Raw genomic sequence first — 15604 nt, forward strand, 5'->3', positions numbered from 1 at the left:
ACTGTCATATACCTCTGTTTTCAATCAGGTTTTGGAGCTGTCCAGTCCTCCCAGGGCTGCCAACGTGGTGCGGGACTGTGTCAAAGCCTGTCTGAACTCCACCTATGAATACATCTTCAACAACTGTCTGGAGCTTTTTAGCCGACAGTTCCAGCCCGCAGTTGAACTGGTTAGTACCTCACCGTCATCATCACACCTGTGAAGCTTGCTTACTTGTTAATTCATAGAAAGATACACGCAAATTCATACTTGATGAACACACTCATTTCTTTGTTTCTAGCCAAAGCCTGAAAAGAAAAAGAAGAAGAAAGAAAAGGAAGAGGGACAGGATGGAGAGAATGAAGATGAGGAGGAAGAAGAGGAAGAAGAAGAGGAAGAGGTGGAGGAAAAACAAGGAGAGAGTCAGCCAGAAGAACAGGGTCCAAGTATTCAGAATCTAGACTTTTGGCCCAAACTCATTACATTGATTGTCTCCATCATCGAAGAAGATAAGAACTCCTACACTCCTGTCATCAACCAGTGAGATTTCTTTTTTTTTTCTGAGTTCTGTGTGACTTGATTTCATTTTCATCCAATATTATTCCAAAAAAAAGACCAAAATATATACAGTAAAGGTTATATGATGTATATTAAATACTTCATATCTTCGTGCTTATTTCTTATTATGCATATGTTATTTTCATCTTTTTTGAGAAGAAAATATATCTCTGAGGAATCATAATTTCCCTCTACGTTGTGTGTGTGTGTGTCACCATAATAGACAAGACATTCTATTCTCTTATAACTGGTACCAATGAGGAGCTTTTCTTCACCATCATGAGATGGTGTATGTATTAAGTTATTAGCTTTTGGCAGTTGGCTTTTTTCTGCCGGCTTTTCTTTATTAGATTAGATTATGTGGCCTTTATTTATTTATTTTTTTATTAAAAAACAATTTAATAAAATGTAATGAAATGATTAATGTGTTAAATATAAGTTATTATTTATTGTTATTATTTACTGAATATGCGTAAAGCTGCGTCTCCGTCTGTTCTTATTTGCGTGCAAATTCAAGATCAGTTCCAGTGAAAGGCTCATGAGCAGCAGCACTTACTGCGCTTGGGGAGAGACTCACACCTACGTTAAAAAGGAGGCACAAATATCCGAATAAAGAGTGAAACGTCCTGTGGACAGCTGCATTAACCCTGTAAAAATAGAGCCTCTCACCAATGAATCAGTTGAATTAATATTTCCACATTTGCCTCTTGGGGCTTCCGTTGGAGATAAATTCCATATGATTGCCTCAATTAGCAAATTAAATATCGAGCTATATATAACACTCTCTTCCCACGTGTCTCCTTCAGGTTTCCTCAGGAACTTAACGTGGGTAAAGTCAGCGCCGAGGTCATGTGGACGCTGTTTGCGCAGGACATGAAATACGCCCTGGAGGGTAAGGCTGTCTGAATTGGAATCTGTGTGGGTGAGATAGCCAGCACTGGCCCATGGAATCATTGCACGCCATTTCCTGTCCACTTTCTGGAGTCGTGCTTTCCTCTCTTGACGTTTTATTTTCATCCCTTTTACTTTAGTTTTGGATAAAATTGACCGCTGCCACTGGAACAATGGTGAGGATGTTGTTGTGTGTTACTAGTTGAGATAGTTTTGGGGAAAGAGCCGTGCAAGCTGAAGGCAGAAGTTGTCCAAGTTATTGTTTGGGTAGTTTTTATAGGCTTAATGCCCCCACAAAGTGTATAATGTTGCCCTTAGGAAGTGTAATTGCCCCCATATAAGGCAGATCGTTGACTGTTATTTCCAGAAACTAACCAAGGGAAAAATAATGAGATGGTGTCGAGAAGAGTCAGAAGTACGGGAAATACCGACCCGCCAAACTTTTTTGTTTCTGCTGGCTGTTTCTACTGTACCACCTTCCCCACTTAGCCTCGTGATGGTTTTGGTTTCCCCCCTAGAACATTTGGACAGGATTTACTCTGCAGCAGTGGATTTCAGTGGTGCTGTCTCTAGCTACTACCCATATTCTGTCCAGTTCAAGTTTCATGTTGCAAAACCTTCATCTCTCTCTCTCATCCACGTCTTCGCCGCACTTTCTTTGGCTGCTTCTGTCCGCTTCAGCTCCACCCTCATTCCGCATTCGCAGAGTTGACTTCTACGCTGGTAAGACTGTTAGTGTGTCTGATGTCTAAGTGTGCTTAGAAAGGTTGACTAAAGTCAATGGAGAGCCAAGCTTTCTGCCGTGACTCAACCTGCAGTGAAAACAGCTGTGGGTGTTTGTAGCTTTTTCAGTGAAATGAATTTCAATGCTCATGTCTCGATGTGGTTCTATGCCCACGTGGAGAATGGCTTGGTGTGTAATAAATTGACCTGAGGATTCAGCACCATTTCTTTGCAGCCTCAGCACAGTAAACATGTATGGGGAACAAGACTGTTCAAATGAATGATGAGATGATGGGAGCAGAATAAAAAGTTTAAAAAGTGCTATTCTTTTAGACTTCAAAAGACTTCAGAACAACTTTTGGTTCTATTTGTGTGATGTGTGTCCTCCTCTACTGCGAGACTCACAAAAGGATCTTAAAGGCCTGTGACTTGGTTGGAGTGGAGCTGGACTCTTTGATGATGGTGTCCAAGCTGTGGGTTGTCTAGGACTATGCAGCACACCTGCTCCATAATGCGGGGAAGACACCACCACATTTATTAGTTCATCTTTCCTGACCGTGCCTCACATTTCTGTTTCACTTCTTTAAACAATCCCTTGAGAGACAAGTAAGCACGAAGATGATCATTCTGGGTTGGCAGTAGCTCTGCCCTAAAGGATGTTGACTTGAAAATTTAAATATTGCACTGGTCGCTGGTTTTGCAATTTTGTAACTTTTTCCTCTGTGTGTGTGTGTACATGTATTAATATTCTTGTGAACTAATCTTTGACAAGACTCTGATCGTTTTGCTTTGTGAAGACATTTTGGCCGGTCCACTTGGAGTTTTGAGGCTGAAAATGTCAAAATAACTGGGTCATTATAATTAGCTTTCAGTTTCAGTTGGTTCAGAGTCCAGGTTAAGCTTAGCCATTTGTTTTGGATGGTTAGTTTTAGGGTGAGAGGCTGGGGAAAGCAGAGAGAGTTACCAACATGTGCGTGTATGTGTGTGTATTCCACAGAGCACGAAAAGCATAAGCTGTGTAAGACTGCAGACTACATGAACCTGCACTTTAAGGTCAAGTGGCTTTACAACGAGTATGTGAAGGAGCTGACTACCTTCACCGACACTGTGCCAGAGTACCCAGCGTAAGACACACGAATGCACAATCGCACACACACATCTATCAGACAGCATTGAGATCTCATTGACTCATCTTCCCTCTCATGCTTTGAAAACCCTTGTCTTTGTTGCTGTGTGACTTCTCACCCAGATTTTAATAATGCTGCATTTGTTGTCACATCTCAAAGCAGAATAAAATATTTATTTCTAAATGAGGCCATCACAAAACGGCATGCCACAGAGATCCAATAAGAACTGATCTGAACTTTTTCACTTAGTTTGACTATTAAATTCTTGCATCCTCAGGTTTTAAAATCTCTCCACATCCTCAGGGAATAAACTTACTGGGGGAAAAAATAACATTAGCTGACTCTGAAAAGCATGGTGAGGTTTGAATTTAAAGAAAAAAGATGATCACCAGCAGAACCTGAAACAATAGTTACTCTGAAAAGCCACAAAATGAAAGCAAAGGTAGCCAGATCCATCTCATTTTAAGTATAACATTGAAGTGTCCACGGGTCACTTGATGGTCTAGATGTTGCACACAAAGGATCAAGTACAAGTACGGAACATTAATGGAATAACCACCAAGTTGTAGTTTTAATTTAACATGTCAAACAAATAGTTCCAGTCATTACCACCTACTCTGCTGTCGTACCACCTCGACCCATTATATCAATTTCATTCTCAGATGGTTCCTCCAGTTTGTTCTGGCCTGGCTGGCCGAAAACGAAGACGTGTCTGTGGAGTTCATGCACGGAGCGCTGGAGAGAGACAAGAGAGAAGGGGTGAGTGAGGAAGATGACCACTGAGTCGTCATAGAAACTGTCAGATTTATCGATGTCCGGGAGACTTACTTAGAACCCAGAGGAGTCAAGTGACAGCATTTTAAAGTCACCGTTCAAGGACACTTCTGTGTGGTCACAAACAGAAAAACAAGTCACCTTTGTAGAATTAGTGACTAGCGCCTGTGTCAGATACAATGCTGTGATCCTTTGTTGGTCCGTTGATATAAGAATCAATTCACATGCCTCCCTGATGTTTGATCAAAATGCTCTCCTGTTGTGAGACTGCTTTTTGAGCTTGGTTATTTTTGGATTCTCTGCACCTGCGATGACATGTATATCCTGCGTAAGAAAACGCACAAATAAATGTTCATTTTGGCAAGGACTATTAAACACAGAACCTATTTTGCCAGAGGTTGCGGCTAAGCTGCCTCTTTTCTGACAAAAAGGCGGACAGAATTGGACTCAAACGTGGAACCTTGCTGTGATGCTGCAGTCCGTGTTGATGTCGAATCTTAGAAACAAAGAGTGTTTTCACTAGTGCTGAAGCAAAACTTGGGTGTCAGTTAGGAAGCTTGTCCAGTGAGCTGGATCCTAAGCAGGAACTCTGCTCTGGATAACATGTTTTAAAACCATGATGCACTGTGGGATTTGAGTCCACATTGTCGCCATTCAGCTGTTGGATTTTACTGTGGAAAAAAAATGAATGCCTTGTTCCAGAGCAGCTGCTTTTCACGACAATACTCGTCTTGGGTGTCTTTAAATGTGCCACAATGTAATTACACCGAAGCTGATTTGGAGCCGCAGAGGAAAAGTGCAATTTGCTTCTTAATTAGAGGCTTTTGCATTCGCCTCAATTCCAGTGTTGTTGCAAATGTGTTGTTTCCCCTCCAACAGTTCCAGCAAACGTCGGAGCATGCCTTGTTCTCTAGCTCAGTCGTGGACATCTTCACCCAGCTCAACCAGAGCTTCGAGATCATCAGGAAGCTGGAGTGTCCAGACCCCGCCGTGGTGGGACAGTATAACCGCCGATTTGCCAAAGTGAGTCGCACAGCACCGATAATTCACGACTGACACGTCCGGATTTAACAGGCAGATCATGTGTATTGTGCGGACATCATTATTCAGGTTTGGTCTGGTGGGATCTGGGTCTCATCTGCTCCATGGAAATAACATGGCACAGTCAAGTTAATGATAGAAGAGCTCTGATTGGCAGGGATGGCGTGGGAGTATTCATTGCCATAAGTGAGTGGAGAGTGTTATCCCTGGCGTGGCCCAAGTGCTCCCCCAACAGAGCCTAATAAGGAGGGAGATGTCAGAGCTGTTCTGGCTCGATCATGGTTCACACTGGCTGAGTATTAATGGAAGAGGGATTTGTCAAACCCCAATAATAATAATAACAATAATAATCAAACTAAACTTTTTACATTGCAAACAAAAAATTAGATTTTGGAAAAAAAAATCTGTACGCATTACTTTCAAGGAAAATCTCCTTTTTTACTTTTTTTGCTGATCATTTTTTTGTTTACAGTTTTCAATGCTCAGACTTTTGCTCTTGATGGCAGCTTTCTTGTTAGCGCTGGCTGATTTTTTGCTCACGAGTTTTGACCTAAACGTCTGGCGTCGGTGGGCCTTGTGAGGAATGCGTCCTCATTGGCTAACTAGATTTTGGGTGACAGCTGAGTGCCCCGGATGCCAACTACATAGTTGCTAAACTAACTTAGACTACAGGAAGCATGGCGGATGGAAGGTTCCTTCTCAGTGGAACAACATCCGAGGCACCGGATGACCCAAATATTATTCCATACACCCGATGCCTTGCTTATAGTGATACGTGAACACTCAAAGTTATACACACCAGACCTACAAATCCTCAAAAGCTTTTGTGCGTTTGTGTGTGATGCCATTCACCACGGACTGATGTTAGCCATGATGCACAGCATTCGATTTTCACAACTCTCTCAGTCTTCTCATCTCCTGCCATCTCACACCGCCCCACTGCTGTACAGACGCCATTGTCCTTCTTCTCATTGATCTGCCCGCACTTCTTTTTTTTCTGACTTCAATTTTGAAAACTGTGAAATAGTTGCAGGGAAGAAGGCTCTATGTTTAATGCATGAATGTAAGTGGGCCAGCGGCCTGATTCGATAAAGCCATGGCTACTGAGAATCAGCCTCAGTTTCCCTGTCAAAGTCACCAATAAATAAACTTTTCGAATCACTTAAATTCACTTTGCTTGTACACCACGTTCCCGTTTATATACTGAAATGGTTTTTACTGGAGAAGAAGAGTGCCAGAATGTGTCTCAGATATTGAGACGTCCAAAACCTTCTTCAAGTCTCAGGCCTTGGTTCTGAAGAGGATGTACCAGGAGAACATTTGCAGGCAGGACCAGGGCCAAGTGAGTCTGAAGCAGTTGAACAGATTTCAATTAAATCTTGAGGAAATGTTAAATGTTAACGGGGCAAATAACATGTAGTTAAATTTTGGTGGTATCTCAAATGACCATGAGTCTTTTGAAGGATTGATCACTATCTGTGGGCAGAAGGAGCTGCAGCCCACGCTCCACCTACTGTGTGTGTGTGTGTGTGTTATGCCAGTGAGTTCCAGAACACTACTGCCACCTGCTGTACCATTGAACTATGTGCTATGAATAATATTTCAAATGCTAACTTAAAGGTCATGGCATATAGATAAAGCAATGTAGGGCAGTAAAACTGAGTGGAAAAGAGTGGTAATATAGGTGTAAAGGAGTGGCTTGGAGGAGGTCTGTGCTTCTGCTGTGTTTTTCTATTTAATTATAATTTTTGTCTTTGGAAATTTTACTCAAACACTGCTACCACCAGTGTGGCTTTTGGGGGATGTCACCTATTTTGCCCCTCCATCACACATTTAAATTATTTATTTTGACTCACTTTTTTTTAGCTCATATTTGAAGGATGACACAAATACCCGTGACCAGTCTGCCTTATTGTTCAAAATGAAAGCGATGTTCGGTGGAACCAAGCCTGTATTTTTGCTGGTTTTCCGACAGACCATCACCAAAGTGCTGCTGCAGTACTGCGCCCTGCTTTCCAAGAGCTTCCCCTCTTACTGCGAGAAGGAAAAGATTGTGAGTACTGATCTGTGTATTTACTGACACCTTTAACACGTCCCTGTTTCTGGTCGCATGCTGTCCTTCAGTCGCCCTTTTAACTTTGCTTACATAAAATATATATGTCTTACTTGTTATTGGTGTGAATTACACCTCCATATTAAATGACTTCTGTAATGACTGGTTGCTGACTCAGCGTTGCTGCCATTTTCACGGCTGAATGTTTTCCAACCATCTGTTTCCGCAGCCATGTGTGCTGATGAACAACATCCAGCAGATGAGAGTCATGCTGGAGAAGATGTTCGAGTCCATGGGAGCCAAACAAGTAAGTTCGGAGCAGCTGAACACAAGTTGCTAATGTAGTTTTCCAGCTGTGATCTGTGTCTATGTATTTGCAATTTGACTTTGTAGGACGTATGCAGCTCATGTCACATATCATGGACTTGGATGCTCAGATTCTCACTTCATATTTAAAGAAGGGCAAACTTTGTGATTGGACTGGATACTGGACCTGTTTACGCAAATCTCTTGAAATATTTCTAATCAGAATATAGGCGCATTCAGAGCAACACTGGAGGCAGAGTGAAGGGAAACATCACGTACGTTTGCTGAGATACCAGACAGGTGGAACTTTATCAAGCAATAAACATCTGAAACATATGCATAAGTCAGGAAAGTTGGATCAGCAGGCAGTGTCCTCCTTAGGCACGCAGTGATGGCTGGAGAATCATGGCCTGTGTCTGTGACTGACAAGCAGAGAATAATCTTCACTGGAAGCTGCGTCTGTGGGGAAACTCAGGGTGTTGGGTGACCATGCCAAGTTGTTTTCTATGTGCCACTTAGTCAAATGAGTCAGCAGTTTTGCTGTGCTATGATGATTTAAGATTTCTCCACATCTACCCCCCCCCCAAAATGCTGCACCAGATGCTTACCCAGAATAACTCTCCATCCAAGGAGTTAGACTGAGCATGTTTAGTCTGTCTTCCAATTTGTCTGTGTATTTCTATTTCCATGTGTCTAAACTGTGAAGTCAAGTCGAGTGTTTGTGTTCCTACAGCTAACAGCTGAGGAGGAGCGGGTATGTCGAGGTTCCCCTGCTGTAGTTTGACTTTCCCTCAATCATTATCACCCATAGCGAACAATTACGAAACCAATGAACCATTTGTTGTGCTCATTCCCCTTGTGAACCACTCACCCTAGTCAACGAACGGCTTGTTTCTCCTTCGTGACTTGAGAATGCTGCTCATGGTGCAAATATTTCCTTCCAAAAGCTTGAGAATGAAGAAGAACCTGAGGAGTTTGACGAAGAGGTGGGTGAATCTCAAAGATGACAATTCAGAGTTGATGGCAGGATTAGTCATCTGCCGTTGTGGGTGGATTCGTTCTGTCTTGTGGGTTTGTTGGACATTTTCCCCTCAGAATCCTACACATCTCAGTGTGACAGTGTGAAGGTCCTGTATGCATGTACAGGTGATCTGTCATTTTTTGACAACTTTCCTTTAAAGGAAAAGGAACAAGAGTGTAAAGGTAACCAAATGTTTCAGAAAGAGAGTTGAAAATCTGCCTCGCGTGAGGTAAAGTGAGTTTTGGGATGGAGCACGAAACTGGAGGCAGCAGGCAGGCACCACTTTTATCTGCTGTAGCCAGCTGAGATCAGCTGTAGAGGCTGCTCAGGAGCACCACTTCAACACATCCTGAAGTCCCTTTGACCATGGGGTTCAAACTGAAGAAGGCACTGAATGTAAAGTGAGGCAGCTCTTGGCTCGCTTGCCAAAGGAAGGATATGACATGGGTACAAACAAGTATCTAAGGGCTGGCAGGGGGCTGTAGGGACATGTCCATGACATCAAGAGGCTCCACACTGATGATCCTGTAGTCAGTTCAAGAGGTATCATTGGAGGTGCATCAGGCAGAAATGCTTAACTTGTAGACCCCTGCGATTCCTCCTGGTCATAAACTGTTGCCAAATTGACAAGCTTGTTGAGTTGTTGTGCCGTGTGCAGAAAAAAAATTCAGTGACTGCGCTTGGTGAATTTTTGTCAATTTCTTTACTTTCTTTGAAAGTCTTATAAAATATACAGTACCCCACGTTTTATACGTAATCCATGCACATATATGAACTGGCACTCACAATGTATTTGATATCTGGAGTATATTTTTATTATTCGTCATTCGTTTTTTTCAGACATGCTGTGATTAATTCTTCCTGTTTTTATTGTGCTTATTACTTCACTGCCTTGTTTTTTTCTCTAATTAATGAGTGAACTCAGCATGACTTTGCTTGACTTGCTTTGCTTTGACCTCCTTTTGGAGCTTGTTTGCTGCTAAATGAACACTCCTCATGAACACTGACACATATCTGTATCAGAACTGTGTTCATCAGCTGTCATTTGTGTGTTTAAGCATCCGCTACTGCCCTCCGCTACTGAATATTTTAATACTCACATCTATATGTTACATTATTATTATGAAATTATATTACAGCTTCAGAAGCCAAACATAACAAGTGGATGATAAACAAGGAATTAGGAGTCAATAAATAATAATAAATAATAATAAACAAGGAATTAGGAGCAGTCAAGATTTTCTCAACAGAGTGTTGGGACTAGAAATGTCAGAATGTATTTATCTTTGAAAAGCTTAGCTCTTCAATGTTTTTATTTCCCTTGAAAGACTCAAAACTATCTCTGGGTTGCTTAGTTTGATTTCTGATTTCTGGCAAACTGCATTTTTTCACTTTTTGGTATAGGCATAGGACATGGCATGTTTGGTCACTCACATTTCTTTTTTTTTTCTTTGTTATTTGTGTTTTCATGCACCGCCTTTTGCATTCTTTCCATTCCTTTACTACCAGGCGGTCAGCGACGATGGTGGAGAGGACAACATGGTGGGTACTGAATCTTAAAACAGAGCCTCACAACAAAAAACAACAATATCACGTAGATCTAATTCACTTTGCCTTTCTTTGGGTTTCGCTTTCCTTTGTCAGTCGGAAGAGACCAAGGTGAGAGTTTGTAGGTCATGGCCACCGAGAGTGTCTTGATTCTTTGTTGTTTTTGCGTCGTGCCATCTTCTCTTTACTCATGCTTTTCGTTTAACTCCCAGTCTGGCTGCTCTGACTCTGAAGGATCAGAGGTAAGAGAGGAACACTGACAACAGCTTTTCCCTACTGGCACGCCTTATGCACTCTCTTAGTAAACAAAGTGTAGAGATCACGCTGAGTAGGCACAAGACTGTCAGTCTTTCTGAGGAAAGCACTGGGCGCATAAAACTCAGTACTTGTGTTGTGGTACTTGAGACTCTAGACCAAACTCCTGCTCATATTTCAGAATCGGCTTGGATTCTGGTTTTTTTTTACAAGACCGGCAAGAAGTCTTTTGTTTTTGAAAAAACACCACCTGGATGCTGCCTTTGTGCCATTGATGAAATATATTTATGTCAGGGATGAGAGACAGAAGAGAGATCTGGCTGTGTCAAGCTACCTCTAAATGCAGCATGAATCAATAATAACCTCCTCCAGTCATGCAGGCTATGTATTAGAGTATGTTTCTGTTCATTTGTAAACTGAATAAGTAATAGGGACAAGTGAATTTCAATCAAACTTTCAGGGTTGGTTGGAAGCAAACTCAGAAGGTGGTGTTCTGTAAGTTTGTATGGATTTATGATGGCAAATGGACTGGTGTTTTCTGCATTCAGTTGAGTTCACTCTGTCTCATATACGGAGGTATCGTCCACAACTCTACTCCATACAATTGCAAAAAAACCCCAAATGTATATTTCATTCAAAAGCTAGGATGAAATGTGCTAGTTGTTGTGCTAGTTAGCTTTGTACTGTACAAAAAATGGTCAGATTGTGTCCCACTAAATAGCATGTGGTTAGAATGTTGGGGTTGAATGGTGTCTGGTTTGAGGTGATGTTTGTCATAGCAGTAATAGTTGGGCTGATAGAGCGCTCCATTCACTCTACTGCTTCTGCTTCAGCGTTAAATCCCAGATAAAGCCGGCGGTAACACTCACAGTCACAGCTTAACACCTCCACATTTGGCTGCCTGATTTTTAAGACTGCGAGTGTGTGTGACGTTCAGGCCGTAACCCTTGTAAACCACATGCTGCTTATTAAGCCTGCAGGGAAAGTGTAGACGGAGGTCGAGGTCGAGCCGACATGTTGATCAGCATGTTCTTGCCTAAAGATTCGAGTGTGTTGCTGACTAAAGAGAGGAAATATGTCCAAATCGTGGAAATCCTAATTGGGTACTGTTGTTTGTGTGTGAACTCAAAATGTCAATGTAATTCACTGAGTTTTGGCTGGAGTTACTGAAACACATTTTAGTACTGAACAGCATGAAAACATAGTTGAGTCTGCTGTTTGGTCTAAACCGCTTGTGTCCCCTCTCAGATTGACAACAAGGAGAAAGAGCAAAAGGTTTGTGCTGTAGTTTGTGTGTGGTAGTCAACTTCCCTCCTATTTACTGTATTTAAAACTGTGTTTTATGTAAATTAAGTACTATTTGATTAATCCTCAGTATGTTGTTAAATTATTACTTCAGTTCACTAGGATATTACTATGGATAAAGTAGACATAAAATGTATTGCTAAAAATGTTTTTAAAAAGTTGGCAAAGTGAGCAAAAGGTCACATAAAAAATGAAAACATTTTTCAGTGTCTGAGGGAGTTTGGTGGTTCTGAAAATAGCTTGAAGCGACACAATACCACTCCCGAATGCCTGTTTACTGTCAGGCTGTTATTTTTATGTTTACATATGAGTTTAGCGTTAATCAGAACATGCAGCGCTTGTTTGCTCGCTCGCCACCCCAGGTCCGTCTACTTAAATTGTTGTTTATTCCATCAGTCACTCGACTGCTCCCTTGTGTTGATGCTTCATTGTTGTTTCCCTCTGCGTCTACACTTGTTTGTCTCCCTTTTTCTGTCCCGCTGTTGGTTTCTGAAAATTCACTATCATTTTTCTGTTTTGTTCTATTCTTTGTTTATAAGATTCACAAGGATAAGGTGAGCAGTGTGTATGTGTTTTGTGTGTGTTTGTGCATTAATGTATTTCAGAAGATTTGCAGTCAGTGTTGATATACATACAGCAAAAACTGGTACAATTGCTTCAAATTCGTCTATCACCGCTTCTACTAGTCCTAACTATACAGTACCTATTATAAATGAATGATAAAGCAACATGTAAAGCATGTATCCCTATTATTTCCATAATCCTGTACTATTTGTACCATTATTATGTTTATTACAAACACATCTACCAGTACTGCCACCCACTTAATACGGTTCTACTTCCACAACTACATTTTCTACTACTATTTATACTATAACACCATCTCCTTATTACACCACGTTTTTTTTTCTTCATTTTCTAATACTGCTGTTATTTAAATGACTATTACTGCTGCTATACTACAAAAGCAGAAATGTAAACAGTACTTCTTACTATGGAACTAGGATGAAATGCCATATACAAGTTAGAAGTGTAATCTGTCTTCAAGTGCAAGAGTTTGCTTTTGTTCAGTGAGGGAATGACATCACTGCAGGAGACTGACTGACACATCAGGGCACCTTGTTATCAGACTGTCCTGGTGAATGAAGGTAAAGGGCAAATCTCTAGACTTTTACTAGTCAATCTATGTCCCTACCCTTTCTAATCTAAACAGCTGGTTTTTAGTTGTGAAAGAACAAGATCACTGCTTAAAGTTCAAAGTTGAGTCACTGCTCCGCAACACCAAGAGAATCCACTTGAGGGCTGGTAACTGGTGAGAAGCTCCGGTTCTGTAGAGCTGGGTGGAGGCCCTGGGTTATAAAGGTCTCTCAGTTGTGGTGGGAACTCCTCATAATAAAAAGGTTTCAGGTCTAGATGGAGCAATAAGAACACAATGTAATAGCAAATAATGCTCCATCCTGTCTTCGCTGGACGACTTCCACCTCCTCTGCTAGTTCTACTACTTTCACACCTGAGTGGAACCAAGGCAACTATAGAGCTTTGATAGCACAACAGCAACATGAACTAAATGACCCCCACCGGCTCTTAATACATTCATAATAGTGCAATAATGAACATCTATGATACCAGCATTGCTGAATACTGCGTTGTCTATTTATACATGATAAACAGTAAGGACCAAGCAGATAAGACGATGTACTGCAAGAGAGTAGGGTCCTGCACTGCCACCAGCCCAGCGGGGTGATTATGATCCGTTAACTTCACTTTTAATGAGCTCTCTTGGCTACTTAATGTACATGAGATGATGGCATGAACTCGAAAGGTCATTTCTGTTTTTATATAGCTGAACAACAGATATTAACATTGTCATGTCTGTCAAATAATGCCATGCTTTTAACCACAAACTACTCTCACAGGGTCTAAAGTACTGGAGTGACTGAGTAAATGAAGGTTAAATGTTAATTAAAGAAAGCATAGGCCTTTGTTGTTGTTGTTAGACTTCACCTCTCAGTCAAAACTTTGGACAAAAACGTTAAGATCTTTGAAGCTGCCAAATGAAATGTTTGTGTGAATGCACTTCAGCGTGAATGCAAAGCATCTTTTATTATTTCAAATGTGTGTGTCCTTCCAGGCTGAAAAGAAGGACAAGGAGAAAGAGGTTGGTTGTTTATATTGTCACATCCCTGAGCGTGCTTCCCTGGCTTGCTGTTTTAAATCAAACCTTTTTTAAAGTCGCCATGTAGTGACTTAGCTGAAGCCAAAGTTGAGGTGAAAGAAAGGAGAAACGTTGTTGGGAGAATGATAATGTGGATGTTTATCAATTAAGCCATAATTTAATCTGCAATTGTACAGGAGAGGCATAAAACACTGGTGAATTATATAGTTAGCAAGGTCACTATTATTGGGTGGACACAGGTGCTAAAGGCTTTTTAAGAAAGGGAAGCAAGAACTGAACTGGCTGAAGGGTCCTAGCACTCGCTCTGGTGCTCCATGTAGTCCACTTCAACTTGGTTGCAGCTGTTGTTTCTCCTCCTTATTCAAATATCCAAGCAGATGGAGGGAGTTGCAGTTGTCTCTGCATCGGATGAAAGCTCCCTCAGCCTGCGCTTGTTTCTGGTTCAAGCTAGATAATACGTGATTGGGTGTGAGCTCCAGAGGACTTGGGAGGGGACACTGTCATGTTCTGTCAAGATTTTTAAGAGTTGCATCATAAACTGCGTCACAGAGCCCTGTGCATATCTGGTATCAATGTTTGATTTATTGATTTATTCTTTTGAAATTGTCATCTTGTAAAATTGTGGGCTAATTCTAAAAGAAATAAGAATACTAATAATACAAAAATAACCAGTATTTTTTTTCTTCTCCGACCAAAGGAGGACTCTAAGAGCAAACAGGTGGGTAGCTTAAACGCGCCTCGTCTTAGTGTGGACGTCGCTGAGAGTACATATTTGTCACCCTTGAAATAACCTTGCTCCAGGGAGACTGCTCCACTCAAGGCTCGTACAAAATTGATATCCTGAATAAATAAATCATCTGGACGATGATTGATGTCCAGAATTTAATCTGGCACAGGATGTGAAGGTCAACCGTTCAATAATCTGATTTTTTTTCAAAACGAGTCATGAACACACTGCACCAAATATATGCATTCAATTCGGGTTAATTATTCAAAGGTTTATGCATTTGAAGTTCATTGCACACATCATTACATGCATAGCACACATCTAAAGGGCAATCGCTGCTCAACCCTGAGAGACACCTCTAGTTTCTGATCACTGTTGTTACCGTCTGCCTGTTGTCTCGTGCCTTCCCTGTACTTCCCTCTGTGACAGATGGGTAGTAGTGAGAATGAGAGAGCAGCTTCACAGGACAGTAGTAGTGCTGTGGTTTCTTTTATTTTTCAATGTTGTGCCAGTTTATCATTTGTCTAATCATGATTCATTTTTATTTTATTTGTGGCTCACCAGTCAAAGGAAGAAATAAACAAGGTTAGTGTTACATGTAAACTTTCCATTTTGAAGCATGGTTACTGTAAGTGAGGAAATCTCGCCAAGCATCTCAGTTATCGCACAGTTGTGTTGTTACAGTTATTTGTATCCACTTTTTTTTTTTTAGCAAAAATATAAAGATCAGTGAAGCAGAAAGGCTTGTTTTTGTTGTGCAACATCCAAAGGGATATTAATGAAATAAAAGTGGCCCAGTCTATTTTGAAAACGTCTTACTTTTCTGTCTTTTGTTGTCTTTGTTCTGCTCCCACGTGAAGACTGAAGCGACAGCCGTCACAAAGAAGGTACTGGATAAGTGGGTGGCAAGACCATGGCATACTTTGTTTTCACTCTCGTGAAAGATTCAATAAGACATCTTGTTTCACCTTATCTTAAAGTTCGGCCGGAAATGTTAACTGGATGAGAGAGTGTAGGAAGGACAGCTACAGTAGATAAAATGGTGTTGCTGATATAAAGGTCTCAGAACACACATTAAAAAAATAGGATCTTATGATGCGTCATGGTCCTTGGCAGCCTG

At 41.2% G+C, this 15604-nt stretch overlaps 1 protein-coding gene across 7 annotated transcripts in view; it reads left to right on the forward strand.

The window, feature by feature from the left end:
• The window catches only part of LOC128763129 (protein unc-13 homolog B-like), a 108765-nt gene that overhangs the window by 84967 nt on the left and 8194 nt on the right, over positions 1–15604 (forward strand). Inside the window, exons 10-29 of one of the 7 annotated variants that reach the window (XM_053871946.1) lie at positions 29–169; positions 281–519; positions 1344–1429; positions 1569–1604; positions 2110–2151; positions 3149–3275; positions 3941–4037; positions 4932–5075; positions 7069–7146; positions 7376–7453; positions 8186–8206; positions 8400–8438; positions 9983–10015; positions 10118–10132; positions 10234–10263; positions 11525–11551; positions 12121–12135; positions 13713–13739; positions 15049–15069; positions 15345–15371. In XM_053871946.1, coding sequence (XP_053727921.1) covers positions 29–169; positions 281–519; positions 1344–1429; positions 1569–1604; positions 2110–2151; positions 3149–3275; positions 3941–4037; positions 4932–5075; positions 7069–7146; positions 7376–7453; positions 8186–8206; positions 8400–8438; positions 9983–10015; positions 10118–10132; positions 10234–10263; positions 11525–11551; positions 12121–12135; positions 13713–13739; positions 15049–15069; positions 15345–15371 — 1323 coding nt within the window. The other 6 variants (XM_053871947.1, XM_053871948.1, XM_053871949.1 and 3 more) reach the window with 6 other exon arrangements.

This window comes from Synchiropus splendidus, chromosome 7, assembly GCF_027744825.2.
Source record: "Synchiropus splendidus isolate RoL2022-P1 chromosome 7, RoL_Sspl_1.0, whole genome shotgun sequence".
NCBI lineage: Eukaryota > Metazoa > Chordata > Actinopteri > Syngnathiformes > Callionymidae > Synchiropus > Synchiropus splendidus.